The 15,785-nt window shown below is 40.7% G+C and overlaps 1 protein-coding gene across 2 annotated transcripts in view; it reads right to left on the reverse strand.

The window, feature by feature from the left end:
* Positions 1–462: 462 nt before the first annotated feature.
* Positions 463–15,785, reverse strand: part of ldah (lipid droplet associated hydrolase) — a 45,735-nt gene continuing 30,412 nt past the window's right edge. The window contains exons 5-8 of one of the 2 annotated variants that reach the window (XR_007424006.1): positions 14,454–14,694; positions 6,205–6,287; positions 4,883–5,099; positions 2,119–2,206 (exon numbers count right to left, since the gene is read on the reverse strand). Coding sequence is in view for 1 of the 2 variants with exons in the window: in XM_049463452.1 (XP_049319409.1) it covers positions 2,015–2,206; positions 6,205–6,287; positions 14,454–14,694 (516 nt within the window). In the remaining variant the exon portion in view is untranslated. Of the gene's footprint in view, positions 2,207–4,882; positions 5,100–6,204; positions 6,288–14,453; positions 14,695–15,785 lie in introns of both variants that reach the window. The other variant, XM_049463452.1, reaches the window with a different exon arrangement.

A 15,785-nucleotide genomic window follows, 5' to 3' on the forward strand; every position in this document is an offset into this window, starting at 1 on the left:
AGGTAAAACTCTATTCCAGAGTCTCAGAGTCTCCAAACGGCGCCTGAGAAACAAAACCGACCGATCCAGAGCGACAGAGCCGATATTCAGAGTTGTTTATACAGCTACGGCTTCAAAACTGAGAACCAGAAGACATGAAAATTCAGAATTCTGCGGTTCCTGAAGCTCCGGGTCTCAGGATCTGATTCCTGCCAGCGTATATTAACTCTGACTTTATGACAAAATGCCGTTTCTCAGACTGAGAGAATACAAGAACCTGTTTAAAATACTCTTAAAGTCTAAGTTTTCATTCAAAATTGAAAACATACGAGTGTAAAAATCCTAAACGAAAAGTAAAGAAAGAATTCAACATATATATAACAAATATACAGTATATTCATTAATGAAGCCTTTTTGAAGTAATACAACACATTTCCCTCTTATTTAACTTATTTAACATAATTCACATGAAATATAAGTTCATCAGGTATTAGGATTTTTATTCATCTGTCCACATTATAAAGTGAAAACAGCAATAACACCATTTAAACTGAATGTTATTCTGTGTGTTTATTGCTTTGACAATTAATGAAAACAAGAAAACAAACGTTGGTCACATTGTTATCACAGTTATGTCACATTTTATAAAATGTTGGTGAAACACTTTGAGGAAGTTTTTTATGTAAACCTCAAAAAATGTGCAAATCAATCAACAGAATCTGAACAGAATTAAAGGTGAAATCTGGTGTGAAACAGACTTGTGTTGTAGTGAAACATGATAATGAGTACAAACTTTTCTCAAATAGCAAAATTCAGAGCTTTTAGCCGATGCTCCCAACAGGCTCACAATAGTAGTGATAGGGGCATAGAGCTACTCATGCAAAGAAATCACTATTTTACACCATTAACATTAATCTCCAAGCAGCTTCATACACAGGAAAATTATAAATTAATGGAAATAAGTAAAAATCTCTGTAATATTTATGCATTTCCAATTTTGCAGTCTGTTCCCTTTTCCTGCCTGTAATGTTGTGCTTGTTCTTCGACTGATCGTAACTTTACTTTAACACCTACCTGACGGTCCTGTGTGTATAATAAACAGAGTATTTAATAAGCTCTCTGTGCTCTTTAAAAGATCTTAGTTTCTTGTTTTTAATGTCAGGCTCTCAGATTTCTACCACTGAGTTTGTTGTTAATGGTGTAAAATAGTGATTCCTTTGCACGGGTAACTCTATGCCCCTATCACTAACACTGTAAGCCTGTTGGGAGCATCAGCTAAAAGCTCTGTATTTCAGAACGCTGGGGGAGAACAGAGGTGAGATATTTAACAAAAACGTTTCTACTTGTTTTCATGTTTCACTAAAACACTAATGTACACAAGTTCATTTCATACCGGATTTCTCCTTTAAAATCTGCAACAAAAACAAACTGAATTTCATAGTTATTTAAAAATGTTCATGATTTCTTTAAACACAATTCAGGGGTAATGTTCAGAATTCATGATTCTGTAATTCTATTCTCTGAATTGGTAGAGAGAGCTAATCATGCTAATGCTAAACATTATACTTAAAATCTTTAGTTACTTATGATGCAACATTTGGAAGAATTTATTGATTCATCTTTAATAATCTTCTGAGAATCATTAATAATCCATCATAAACTTCACTAACACTTCACTAAAACTGTCTCTATGAACTCCTGACAGAAGCTCTTAAATGAACAGATCCATCAGTTTTTTGGCTTTTGGTCATAATTGCTTGGTTTTGCCACCAACAGGCGCAGCTTCCAGTTCCGTCATACTATAATAATTCATTATTAAATATCACTGAATAAATCACAGCTGTGGCCCTGCGAATCAAACCCAATCAGAGTTCTTCTCGTCTTCAAGTGTTTCATTACCCGTAATAAAGGCTGTAATAAGGCCTTAATAAAGGTGTTAATAAGGTTGTAATAAGGTGTATCAGGTAAATCCCTGTATCCTGTAATACAGATCCAGTTTAGATCAGAACTGTAATAAAGTCATATAAGATCAGCGCTATAAACCCCTGAGCTCCTCCCGGATCCACTCTGTGGTCATCTCGCCCATCTCCTGTCCCGCGTCCAGAACGAAGGCGTGGCGATGTCCCCTCTCACAGAGACGAATGTCCCCGTCCGGGAAGTCTCTCCGCAGGTCGTAGTAGTACTGAACAGGACACCAGTGATCTGTAGCTCCGTAATAAAAAACAAGCTGAAAAAAGAGAAGAAAAAACACAGAGTTTACCAAAATCACACAGGATTTCCATCCATAAACTCTTTATTAACCATCATTTTTATTACAATATAATGTTCAACAAATCATTTATAATATTTACACAATAGACAACATCAGTCAAAGGTTTAAACATTATTTAATTTATTTTTTTTTTTTTCCTACATAGTAAATAAATAGTAAAGTGATCTATCAGATTATGAAGGAACACATAATGAATCATGTAGTAACTTAAAAACAGTGTTAAACAAACCAAAATACTCTGTGAAGTATTTAGATACTCTTATCTGAGGAGCTGTTTGTTAACTTGTGGTTTCTGAGGCTGGAAACTCTGATAAACTCATCCTGTACAACAGAGGAAACTCTCGCTCTTCTATCCTTTCCTGGGGCGGTCCTGATGATTGCCAGTTTCATCAGTATAAAGTTTTTGATTGTCTTTGCAGTGACTGCTTTTGAGGATACTTTTAAAGTTCTTGAAATTCTTCTTTTCTGATTGATTGACCTTCATTTTACTTTTAAAGATTTTTTTTCTTTATTTAGTTGAGTAGTTGTTGCTTTTCTCATAACCTGGATTCGAACATTACTCAAATATTCACTATTCACTGTATACCTGTAACTCTACCTCTTCACTACTTTACTTTAACTGATGCTCTCAAACACTTTAAGAGACAAGAAATTCAGTGTCTGTCTGATTGCTGATTGTTTTACAGTTTTAATTTAACTTATTTAACTTTATAAAGTCAGTTACACTTTAGCTCATGTTATGTAGTTCATCTCAGAGAGAAGAACAAGTCAATGTTTAAAAACTACTGTATTGTTACAGTAAATGTTCTGCTTTATTAAAGGAACACAGAGAGATACTACAACCATCTTTTTCAATGTTGCTTTTTATTTGTTAACAAACCCCAATTCTAATAGTTAAAGGTATTTAATTTATAGTTAAACACAGAGCAATAAAAATAACAGATACAGAGATGAATCAGAAGGATTCCTGCTGCATCAGAAGGAAAACATGGGGACACCCCTGTTACTTACTAGTGTCGCATAATACGCCTTATAATCCGGTGCACCTTATAGTGCGAAAAATACAGTAAACTAACAAATTTATTGTGACCTAATATGCAGTAAATACCATGGCTTATTATATTACTACTATAAATATCTAATACATTAATTAATAATTGTATTAATAATACATTAATTAATAATTAGTCATTAGAGTGAATCAGAAGATACGGGTCTTTAAGGGTTAACAGGGAAAGGATTCAGGTCAGAACAGGAGAAATCCTGAATTCAGGCTCTGCATCCAAACTAAGAGGAGAAAAGCCGCGTCAGATTAAGACAACTGTCAAAACTAAGCTTCCTAATCTGCGTAACACAACTGCCAAAACCCAACACAACATAATGAGTGAATAACTGAGGACTGATTCATTTCACCGAGAACCAAACCGTCCCACAATCCTTTACTGCAGCGTCTTCTTTCAGAACCTCGGTCGGGTTTGATCTGATTAAACTGATCTGAGATACACGATCATCAAAAGCTACAATATCACAAAATACATGAACAAAAATGACTGAAAAAGAGTTAACTCTTTCAGATCCTGTGTAGATTACAATAAACATGATGTATTTTCTTAATAAAAACTGTTGTGCATTACATTAAACCATGATTTACAAGCCAATAAAACTCTTAATAAACTCACATTATAGCATCACATCACTGTAGCCAGAGTAAGGCCTCATTTTTACTCATTTATTTTATTATTATTTAAACTGCTGAACTTTACACTGACCTGGAGTCATTGCTAAGTGGACTAAATAAAAAAGCAGCTTCTGGGTCCTGCAGCAAAACAACTACTAAACAAATAAAACTATACATCAGTAAATATATAAATAAAAGATGTCTGATCTGATTTCCCCTTAGACTCAAAACTCAGACAGACGATGAGGTTTTCCCACAGTAACGACCCCCCCTCCCTCCCTGAGCGCTGAGGATATTTATTATAAAACTAAATTCTGAACAATAGAAAGATCATATTTACTGCTCAGCATCACTCCGCTGACGGACTGAGTAACGCTTGGCTTCTGACCCGAACCGGTTCATCATCATTCATACATCTGTTCATCTGATTCATTCCCCCCCCAACCTGAACATCTAACACCATTCATCTGCTTAAAAACTGAACACGGGCTTCAAACACACGACCTGCTGTCCTCACCTCCACAACCCTCACTAAAGCAGACAGTTCCTATTGTCTCTCAGAAACCTGCTTTTACCATCTAAACCCATTTAAACAGCAGATCTGTTTACACTTCAGGTAAAACTGAACCAGATCTGATCTGTAATCATGTGTGACACATAAGTGTCTTGTGTTTCCGTGTGAAAAAAAAACACATTAAATCTGACATTTTCAATTTAAATTCAGGCCACTTTCATGTAGAATTTTAAAATCGAACACATACTCGATTCACACGTGTGAATGAACGAGAGTAGAAGTGAAAATGGACGACAGCAGTGAGGGAGGAGTTCAGTGGGGTGATGGGGAGTTAACAGTACTCAGAATAAACTGGACTGATCTCTCCAATCAGAAATGCAGCAAAGCATTGATTAATGAAGGATTAAGCATTCACAAGACAACACCTCACCACCTATACCTGACTGGGCGTTCCCGAGATGTCCACAATGATAACTCTTCACCGTGAGTTTGACTGTGTCGGTATTTTTACTGTTTCCATCACTGCAGCAGAACATCAGCCCAACACACATTCACTTTATTATTATAACTCCGTTGAGGGCAACAACAAAACATCCCAATAAATAAATATGATCCACTGAATCTCAGGACATTCCCCAGCTTTGTCCCGTTCACACCTGCAGGGAATGGAATAAACAGGATTTAACTGTTCATACTTACCGTAAAGACCTGGTAAACAGGAAATGATGTAATGAGAATAACCAGCTGTTCTGAGTCATAAACTAAATAAATCCTGTAACTTTTTCCTCACAAAGAGAGAAGGAAAGGATTATGTCACTCTGCAGTCTGAGTTTAAATGACTTTAAATCAGGAAAATTATAAGTGAGTCTACTTTCACCTACAATTCATATAATTTCACCCTAAAATTAGATCATTTTATTTGCTTATATTTAGTTTTTTGCAGTTTTTTAACTTGGTGTGTTTTGAGACAAATGTTTGTTATTAGTGAGATATATATATATATATATATAATATATACTTCCAAAGTTTACCTGTCTATGCCTTTCTTCTCCTAATATAATGATTGTATTTTGGATAAGTTGGTATTTATGGTGTTTTGCTGTAAATAACTTTATTCTGTTTATTCTGTGTGTGGGGGGGGGGGGTATGTAGTGTGTTATGGTGGGGGGGGGGTTAGTTAGGGGGCGTATGACACGCGGGGTTAAGGTATGTGATGCGTAAGAGAAGCAGAGTGATGACATCACCTCTTTAACTGATGACAGATAAAGTCCACCAACCCCCCTCCCCCCCCCCCCCCATCCACACTGCCTCTGTTTAACATCACAGCAATGCACACACACACACTCACACACACACTCTGGAGAACACAGGGTTCTGCACTGACAGTCTGCTCTGGTTTTGTGTTTTTCTGCTGAATTTTTCTGTTTACACTGATTTAATTAAACATATATCTTACATACTTTTTACGGTTTTATTTAGTTTTTTACTGTAATTTTTTTATTAAAGCTATAAAGTACTGTAAATACAGAACAGCAGGTATTAGCATCCACAGTGCACAGTAGAACTGTCCAGACTGAACCTGAAGATCTTAAATGGAAAAATTGGGGTGTTCTAAAACTTTTCATACTTATAGTGTAGTCAATTAAAACAGCAATACCTTCCCTAAGTTCACTGTGACACTAAATGTTTGTGTTTGTTTTTTTAAATATTTTTTTGCATCAGTTTAAGTGTAAATATTAAAACTCTGTCTGAATCCGGTACCTTGTGGAGGTTGTGTCGTATGGTGGAGTTATCCCTCTCCAACACCAGCCTCATCTCCTGACTCCCCATGTACATCGCGTTCCCTGAGAAACGAGAGGAAACAGAAGAGAGAGAGAGAGAGACGGAGAAAAACACCTGAACATTATTTAATATAAACATTTACAGAACAACTTTCTCACAAACTTCCATCCATCCCTCAATTCATCCCTCCAACAAACTCCTCTACAGACCAGCAGCTAAAGAACCCATCCATCCATCCCTCTCTCCATACATTCATCCCTCCTTCCCTCCAACTTCCTCACAAACTGCTTTACAGAATCTGTCCTGATCAGACGCTCAGGATTACTACATCTCTCTCTCTCTCTCTCTCTCTCTCTCTCTATCCGAGGGGCTGCAGGTCTTTCGGAGGTGATCATTAATGATAAATGATCAGAGTGAAGGAGTGCAGGAGGAGACGGAGGAGAGGAAATAGGAAAACTCCTCTCTGGAGACGCAGAAACTCGAAGCCTTTGATCTTAAATTCCATTACAGGACTCATTATAAACATTAATTCAGATACATTATTATTTTCATTATTATTATTATCATTATTATTATGTTGTCTGTAGTTTATAGAATAAAAGAACAATGTTCATTTTACTCAAACATAAACCTATAAATAGCAAAATCAGAGAAACTTTCAGAGCTGTAGTGTGGTAAGTTATTATCCAGACAGTAAGAGTACAGAATAATGTTTGAAATCATCATTTACTATTAGAACACACAGAGAAAAATAAATACAAATACACGGCCTGTAACTACTTAAACAAAGTTTTCGCTGGGCTACATAACGACTGACATAATCAAAAATGTTCATTAAAAAGAGTTATTGAAATGAAATTACACTGTCGACTAATCGCTAACTAAACACACCAGAGTCTATTGTAACTGGACTAAATACTGCTGGTGTAAAAACTGCCTTATTTTAATAAAAGCTCCTGTAAATGAGTTTAATCTGCAGCAGTTTGGTGTAGATTTACTTCTTTACACTAAAACTAAAATAAATAATTTTCTCTCCTACATACAGTAAAGAGTTTACTCCACATATTAACTCTCCTTTAAACACTGAACACATCACCATCATCATCGTCATCATCATCGTCACCATCATCACCATCATCATCATCGTCACCATCGTCATCATCGTCATCATCACCATCATCACCATCGTCATCATCGTCATCATCATCATCATCCAGCAAAAACTCAGAGTAACAGTGAAGAGCTAGACTGATCACTGTTCCTGCAGCTCTTATATAACAGAGAGACGCTGAAACACAGAACAGTTAATGTGTGATAGAGGAGTTCTAATGTCTGAGAGTCGAGTTAAACTCTGAACAGAACTAGAACTGATTTATAGAAGAACAGATGAGATAAATTATATAACCTGAATCTGATGAAGAACATCCAGGATCTTACTGTTGAATATTTGTAAATGTTTATTTGTTTAAAACAAGAACAGACTGATGCAGTAGTTAGAATGGGTGTTTTTTAGGGCTCTGAGTGATCCAGCAGACTAAATCACTGCCACTATGATGAGGAGATCGCTGGTTCAAATCCCGGTCATGCAGCTCGCCACCAGCTGCCGGAGCCCCGAGAGAGCACAGTGGTCTTGCTCTCTCTGGGTGGGTACAGTACAGTAGATGGCGCTCTTTCTTTCCCCTCATCACTCCTAGGGTGATGTGGATCAGCACAAGGCTGCGTCTGTGAGCTGATGTATCAGAGTCGCTGCGCTTTCCTCCGAGCGTTAGGGCTGTGATTCTACTCGACAATGCTACAGCATCAGCAGCAGTTCAAAAAGAGGCGGAGTCTGACTTCACATGTATCAGAGGAGGCCTGTGCTGGTCTTCTTAACCCTCCTGGTGTTGAAGAATCACTAGTGACAGGGGGGAGGAGTCCTAATGAGTGGGTTGGGTGATTGGCCAAGTAAATTGGGGAGAGTCCTGGAGGCTCAAAGGGCGGTGGTACAGATCAGGTTTTGACCATTGCCATCAATGTCAAAGGGACTGGTCCTTTTTTGAAGGGTAAAATTTTGTTAAAAAAATACCTCTCCAACTGTTAAGCATGGTGGCGGATGGGTTTGTGAAACATTTGACTGGTAGATAGAAGTATTAAGGCCCTGTGCAGTATAAAGCTCCTTTCAGACTGAATGCAGAACATTTTACACCAAACAATAAAACAAACGCGAGGAGTGATCAGTGCAGGTAGGAAGGAGCTGTTCTGTATCAGCTTGTAGGCGATTGTAAGAGCTTTGAATTTGATGCATCAACTGGTAGCCAGTGGAGCTCAATGAGCAGCGGGGTGACATGTGCCCGTTTTGGCTGGTTGAAGACCAGACGTGCTGCTGCATTCTGGATCATTTGAAGTGGTTTTACTGCACAGGCCGGGAGGTCAGTTAGCAGGGCATTGCAGTAGTCGAGGCGTGAGGTGACGGTTGCTTGTACCAGGAGTTGGGTGGCCTGTTGCGTCAGTAACGGTCAAATTTTTCTGATGTTATAAAGCGCGAAGCGGCAGGATCGAGCAACCGAGGCCACATGGTGCGTGAAGGAGAGCTGGTCATCAACCAGAACACCCAGGTTCCTAGCAACCTAGATGGTTTTGCTGGAAGAAGCAGAAGTTCAGTCTTAGTTCAGACCAGAAGAGAAGAGAGGAGATCAGGATCAGTGATTAGTGTGGCAGTCTGGGGCAGTCCTCTTGATGTGAGACTGTTTTACCTCACTTATCTCTGTACGGGAGGGGTGTGTGGGGGAGTCGGGAGGGGGGGTTGTGTCTGGGTCGGGGGTTTGGCAGAACACAGCATTCCAACCCAATCTACACATCCACACACCTGCACCCGGTTACCAAACCACACCACCGACACTTTCCTCCACCGACACTGCAGCTTCAACACCACTAAACTACAGACTGATCTAAACTACAGACTGATCTAAACTACAGACTGATCTAAACTACAGACTGACATAAACTACAGACTGATCTAAACTACAGACTGACATAAACTACAGACTGATCTAAACTCCAGACTGATCTAAACTACAGATTGACCTAAACTACAGACTGATCTAAACTACAGACTGATCTAAACTACAGACTGACATGAACTACAGACTGATCTAAACTACAGACTGACATAAACTACAAACTGATCTAAACTCCAGACTGATCTAAACTACAGACTGATCTAAACTCCAGACTGATCTAAACTACAGACGGATCTAAACTCCAGACTGATCTAAACTACAGACGGATCTAAACTACAGACAGATCTAAACTACAGACGGATCTAAACTCCAGACGGATCTAAACTCCAGACTGATCTAAACTACAGACAGATCTAAACTCCAGACTGATCTAAACTCCAGACTGATCTAAACTACAGACGGATCTAAACTACAGACTGATCTAAACTCCAGACTCTCGCTCTGAGAGGATTTAGTACAGAATGATCAGCAGGACGGATAAAGAAAGCACTAAAACTGACACAATAACTCAGTTATTCTACACACGTCTGCTTCTATTAGCTTTTAATAACTATCCCGGTATCAGGGATCTGATTAGTTGATGGTGCAACAGTGATAAAACCAGCTTAAAAAAATAGATCTTTAATCAGCTGATCCTCATCCTGTACTAAACACAGAGACTGATCCAACATGATCAGCTTTAATTTACTGTTTTACCTCCACTGAAGAATCAGAAAATAAAACATGTGAACAATATGGTTCTTTTGTTCTTCCTTAAAGTTAAACACCACGTTTTACAATAAAAACCTGCAGAACAGTCGAGTTTCTCCCGCCAAATTCTACTAACCCCGGGTGGGCGAGTTCTATACTACCTCACACAGAGTCGCCCCGCTGTTTAGAGTGAGGTAATTCCATCAGATAAATAGAAATAAACACATCTTTCATTACGTGGAATTTAAGAGACTCGTCTGTCGTCGCTTTTTAATTGCAGCTGAAAGCTGATTTGAAGCCGCTTGGCGACAATTCTTTTAGCCGGTGGTTTTCCTCCCTGATAAATCACACCTGCACTTTTCTCCAGCAAATCAGAGAAACGCAGCAGCATGCCTGAATCTGGGTTTAGTAATTCCTGTGATACTAACTCCTGATTTAATCACTGTGGAACTCAGAACTCAACAGAACAGAGGTTACAAATTCTATTTATCTGACATTAAAACAGAATAAACACACTTTAAATGAGGAAATCATGTCATGGAATTTGTTAGATCTTTTCTCAGATCCAGCGAAGCGGATGTTTCTCAGATGTCAACATAAATGTCTTGCCTCCGGACCCGAGGTCATAAAGAGACTCAAACGCAATATCGTTCCAATAGAAGAAAACAATCAGAAGTGTGTAAAATCAGGAATCTGTGTGGTCGACTCTGATATGACATTCTCCAGTTCCTTCAAACATCCAGCATATTTCAGCTTCTGTACCACTTCAGCTCTGATCATTTATGGAGCCTCAGGGTCTCTGAGTGTTCAGAGGAGGGTTTTATATTTATACAGAAGTCCTGCTGTACTCATTTCCATTCAGTTTAAAAAGTACACAGTCCTGTTTTACTGATAACTTCTCAAAAAAGAGGTTCTTAAGGGTTCTTTAGTAAAGATAATATGGTCACACTGGATCAAACCAATCACACTATTTAGTCGTATCATTTTGGTATGAAATGCTGCTAAAAAGTCTACCTGCTATTCTACTCTGGTTTTGAGTGATCTTCATATGGCTTCAAACTTCAAACCAAATCTTACACAAGTTAAAGTTAAAATTCATGTTTGATTAATGTTCCACTGAGTTCTCATAAAATCTCAGGGAGAAACAGAAGAAGCTTCACTGTTTCATAACTTCCACTCTGAGAAACCAGAGTCCAGAAGATTCTCCACAGCGCTCTGCTCCACAGAACAGAGACCAGAGCAGAAATAATGCTGTATATATGAATCTGCATTTAAGAAATGAAATGTGAATAAGGTGATAAAACTTGTGATTATATTTTAAATATCAGTGAATCAGTTTTATATCAGAGTTGTGAGGCAGTTGTTCAGCATCAACACGTGAGAAAAACATTCTCGGTGCTGTCTGACCATTAGCAACCAGAGCCCTGAGAGAGCATAATTGGAGCTTTATTAGTGATAAACTGAGTCCTAATGAAAGGAGAAAATGATGGAGATGAAGGAGGTGATGGAGGTGATGGAAGTGATGGAGATGATGGGGAGGGTGGAGGTGATGGAGGTGATGGAGGTGAAGGAGGTGATTGGGAGGGTGGAGGTGATGGAGGTGATGGGGAGGGTGGAGGTGATGGGGAGTGTGGAGGTGATGGAGGTGATGGAGGTGAAGGAGGTGATTGGGAGGGTGGAGGTGATGGAGGTGATGGGGAGGGTGGAGGTGATGGGGAGTGTGGAGGTGATGGGGAGGGTGGAGGTGATGGAGGTGATGGGGAGGGTGGAGGTGATGGGGAGTGTGGAGGTGATGGGGAGGGTGAAGGTGATGGAGGTGATGGAGATGATGGGGAGGGTGGAGGTGATGGAGGTGATGGAGGTGAAGGAGGTGATTGGGAGGGTGGAGGTGATGGAGGTGATGGAGGTGATTGGGAGGGTGGAGGTGATGGAGGTGATGGAGGTGAAGGAGGTGATTGGGAGGGTGGAGGTGATGGAGGTGATGGAGGTGAAGGAGGTGATTGGGAGGGTGGAGGTGATGGAGGTGATGGAGATGATGGGGAGGGTGGAGGTGATGGAGGTGATGGAGGTGAAGGAGGTGATTGGGAGGGTGGAGGTGATGGAGGTGATGGAGGTGATTGGGAGGGTGGAGGTGATGGAGGTGATGGAGGTGAAGGAGGTGATTGGGAGGGTGGAGGTGATGGAGGTGATGGAGGTGAAGGAGGTGATTGGGAGGGTGGAGGTGATGGAGGTGATGGAGGTGAAGGAGGTGATTGGGAGGGTGGAGGTGATGGAGGTGATGGGGAGGGTGGAGGTGATGGGGAGTGTGGAGGTGATGGGGAGGGTGGAGGTGATGGAGGTGATGGGGAGGGTGGAGGTGATGGGGAGTGTGGAGGTGATGGGGAGGGTGAAGGTGATGGAGGTGATGGAGATGATGGGGAGGGTGGAGGTGATGGAGGTGATGGAGGTGAAGGAGGTGATTGGGAGGGTGGAGGTGATGGAGGTGATGGAGGTGATTGGGAGGGTGGAGGTGATGGAGGTGATGGAGGTGAAGGAGGTGATTGGGAGGGTGGAGGTGATGGAGGTGATGGAGGTGAAGGAGGTGATTGGGAGGGTGGAGGTGATGGAGGTGATGGGGAGGGTGGAGGTGATGGGGAGTGTGGAGGTGATGGAGGTGATGGAGGTGAAGGAGGTGATTGGGGGATATTAGAGTCAGTTTATGGGTTTTCCTCTCTACAGAATCTCTAGGGAGAATTACCTCATTAGTTTATATAAACATACTTACATCCACTTACACTCACACACACTGACTACAGATCTGTTCCTGACATGATCTGTGTGTATGTGTGTGTATGTGTGTGTGTGTGTGTGTGTATGTGTGTGTATGTGTGTGTGTGTGTGTGTGTATGTGTGTGTGTATTTGCTTCTCTATTTCAGGGGCAGAAAATACTGAACAAATAAATTCTTTAAAAATGTCCCGGAAGCTCCATCTGATCCCAACATGCTTCCTTAATCAACTCCATCATCTCATCATCAATTATACCAGTAATACAACAGAGAGACAGCGTAGCTTTCAGCTCAGAGACAAAGACCAGCACTCACACAGACAGACAGACAGACAGACAGATGTACAGACAGATGTACAGACACCCACAACCACACAGGCGCTTCAAAACACAACAAAACATTAAAACATTTGTTGGTTTTTACCAAAAACAAATACTGAAATAAAATAAAGAAAAGAGGTTAAAGAAAAAAAAGGGAGGCGGGGGATTTCTAGTAATCCCAAATGACAATCAGCGGAAAGTACTAAATGATTAAAAGCAGAGAGAGAGAGAGAGAGAGAGAGACAGAGACAGAGAGAGGGATCTGTTCTCTGTAGAGGAGAGAACTCTTAATTACCTCCTCTCTTCATCTGCTCCATTACCCAGCGAGCTGCAGCCCCGGAGATTAGATACCAGATAATAAATAATATTTTATTCTGAACTCGGGGAAACTCTGCGCTCGGTCAGTCGCCACTCAAACCCTGATTCATTTACTACAATATTAATAACTTATTAATAAACATTTTATTACAGGAGGAAAATGAGAAATAGGAACAACTTAGCGGTGCATTTCCACGCCTACACACATCTTCTAAAATATGATGCTTCTACAGCAGATTTCCCAGACAAGACCAGGTGAGAAATCCTACGGCTCTTCATCACTACGGCTCTTCATCACTACGACTCTTCATCACTACGACTCTTCATCACTACGACTCTTCATCACTACGACTCTTCATCACTACGACTCTTCATCACTACGGCTCTTCATCACTACGACTCTTCATCACTACGGCTCTTCATCACTACGACTCTTCATCACTACGACTCTTCATCACTACGACTCTTCATCACTGCAGCTCTTCATCACTACGACTCTTCATCACTACGGCTCTTCATCACTACGACTCTTCATCACTGCAGCTCTTCATCACTACGGCTCTTCATCACTACGGCTCTTCATCACTACGGCTCTTCATCACTACGGCTCTTCATCACTACGACTCTTCATCACTGCAGCTCTTCATCACTACGACTCTTCATCACTACGGCTCTTCATCACTACGACTCTTCATCACTACGACTCTTCATCACTGCGGCTCTTCATCACTGCGGCTCTTCATCACTACGGCTCTTCATCACTACGACTCTTCATCACTACGACTTCATCACTACGGCTCTTCATCACTACGGCTCTTCATCACTACGACTCTTCATCACTACGACTCTTCATCACTGCGGCTCTTCATCACTGCGGCTCTTCATCACTGCGGCTCTTCATCACTACAGCTCTTCATCACTACGACTCTTCATCACTACGACTCTTCATCACTACGGCTCTTCATCACTACGGCTCTTCATCACTACGGCTCTTCATCACTACGGCTCATCATCACTACAGCTCTTATCTACGTCCTTCTACAGAACAGTATTTTTGAGCAGGTGATGTTTTTGATTGATGTTATAAAGGTAAATAAATCATTTATCACAGGTGGAGGAAATGTGCTGCTCTTACCGACACAGTCCACGTTAATCAGGCTGGCTGTGGGCGGGACGATCAGGGTGTCCAGGTGCTTCACGCTCTTCAGGACCAGGTGAACCAGGCTGGTCTTCAGTCTCTCGGGCAGCAGTGAAAGCAGGAATACGGGCAGGTAAGCGGTGTAGCGCAGATTACAGAGCAGAGGGGTCATCACTTTCCCCTGAGGAGTAACGGCCATGCGCTCGATAGTCGGAAACAGCAGCACAGATTTCAACACCTAAACATACGAAGAGAAGAGAGGAGGAGGGGTGCTGCTGTGTTTTATTGTACATATGTTTATAAATAGGAGTGAGTGTAGATTATGTTAATTCTAGATTCAGATTAGCCTGACGTAAGTGTACACTAGAGTTCAAAAGTTTGGAATAATCTGTGATGATAATAACCCTGTGAAACCTTTATGCACTTCACTCCTCAGCACTTTGTGTTTCTGCTTTTTGAGGTAAATTTAAGGTGGTCTGACAGTTTGGAGCTGAGCTGCTTCCTAAAGAATTAGAGAGAAGAAACTGCAAACCCATACCTCTAAAAATGAGAAAGAAGAAAAGAGCTCTATACAGACCTTTTTCCATTAAATATAAAAGCTTCTTATTCCCCAAAATGCTTTATAAATATTGACTTTGGCCCTCCTGATATCAATATCACTGTATACTCTTTATTTTTATTCACTCCTGCTGATCACATTAAATACACTGCCTTTACTCAAAATCAGATTAATGATATTTAGTGTCAGAAGAGCGAAGAGTCTCTGAACCTCCTCACATCCATATACAGCATAACTCACACCATCATTTACTCCATTCAGAAAGAGAGAGAGAGAGAGAGAGGGAGAGAGAGAAAGACTCTTCCAGAAACAGGAAGCACCTGTCTCTGTTTGGCTGTATATGAGGCAGTTTGAGAGGTTCAGTCAGAGAGACGGAGTGAATGTTCTTTACAGATCCAGCCAAACATTTTCCAATGAAACTAAACAATATCTCAATATCTCCTGCTCCCCTGAGTAAAATACACAATATCTCCTGCTCCCCTGAGTAAAATACACAATATCTCCTGCTCCCCTGAGTAAAATACACAATATCTCTGGGTTATCTCAATAGTCTGGGTTTAGTCTGGGTTTCGTCTGGGTTTCATCTGGGATTAGTCTGGGATTAGTCTGGGTTTAGTCTGGGTTTAGTCTGGGATTCGTCTGGGATTCGTCTGGGATTCGTCTGGGATTCGTCTGGGATTAGTCTGGGATTAGTCTGGGATTAGTCTGGGATTCGTCTGGGATTAGTCTGGGATTAGTCTGGGTTTAGTCTGGGTTTAGTCTGGGATTAG

The sequence above is a fragment of the Astyanax mexicanus genome, chromosome 14 (assembly GCF_023375975.1).
Source record: "Astyanax mexicanus isolate ESR-SI-001 chromosome 14, AstMex3_surface, whole genome shotgun sequence".
Lineage (NCBI taxonomy): Eukaryota > Metazoa > Chordata > Actinopteri > Characiformes > Acestrorhamphidae > Astyanax > Astyanax mexicanus.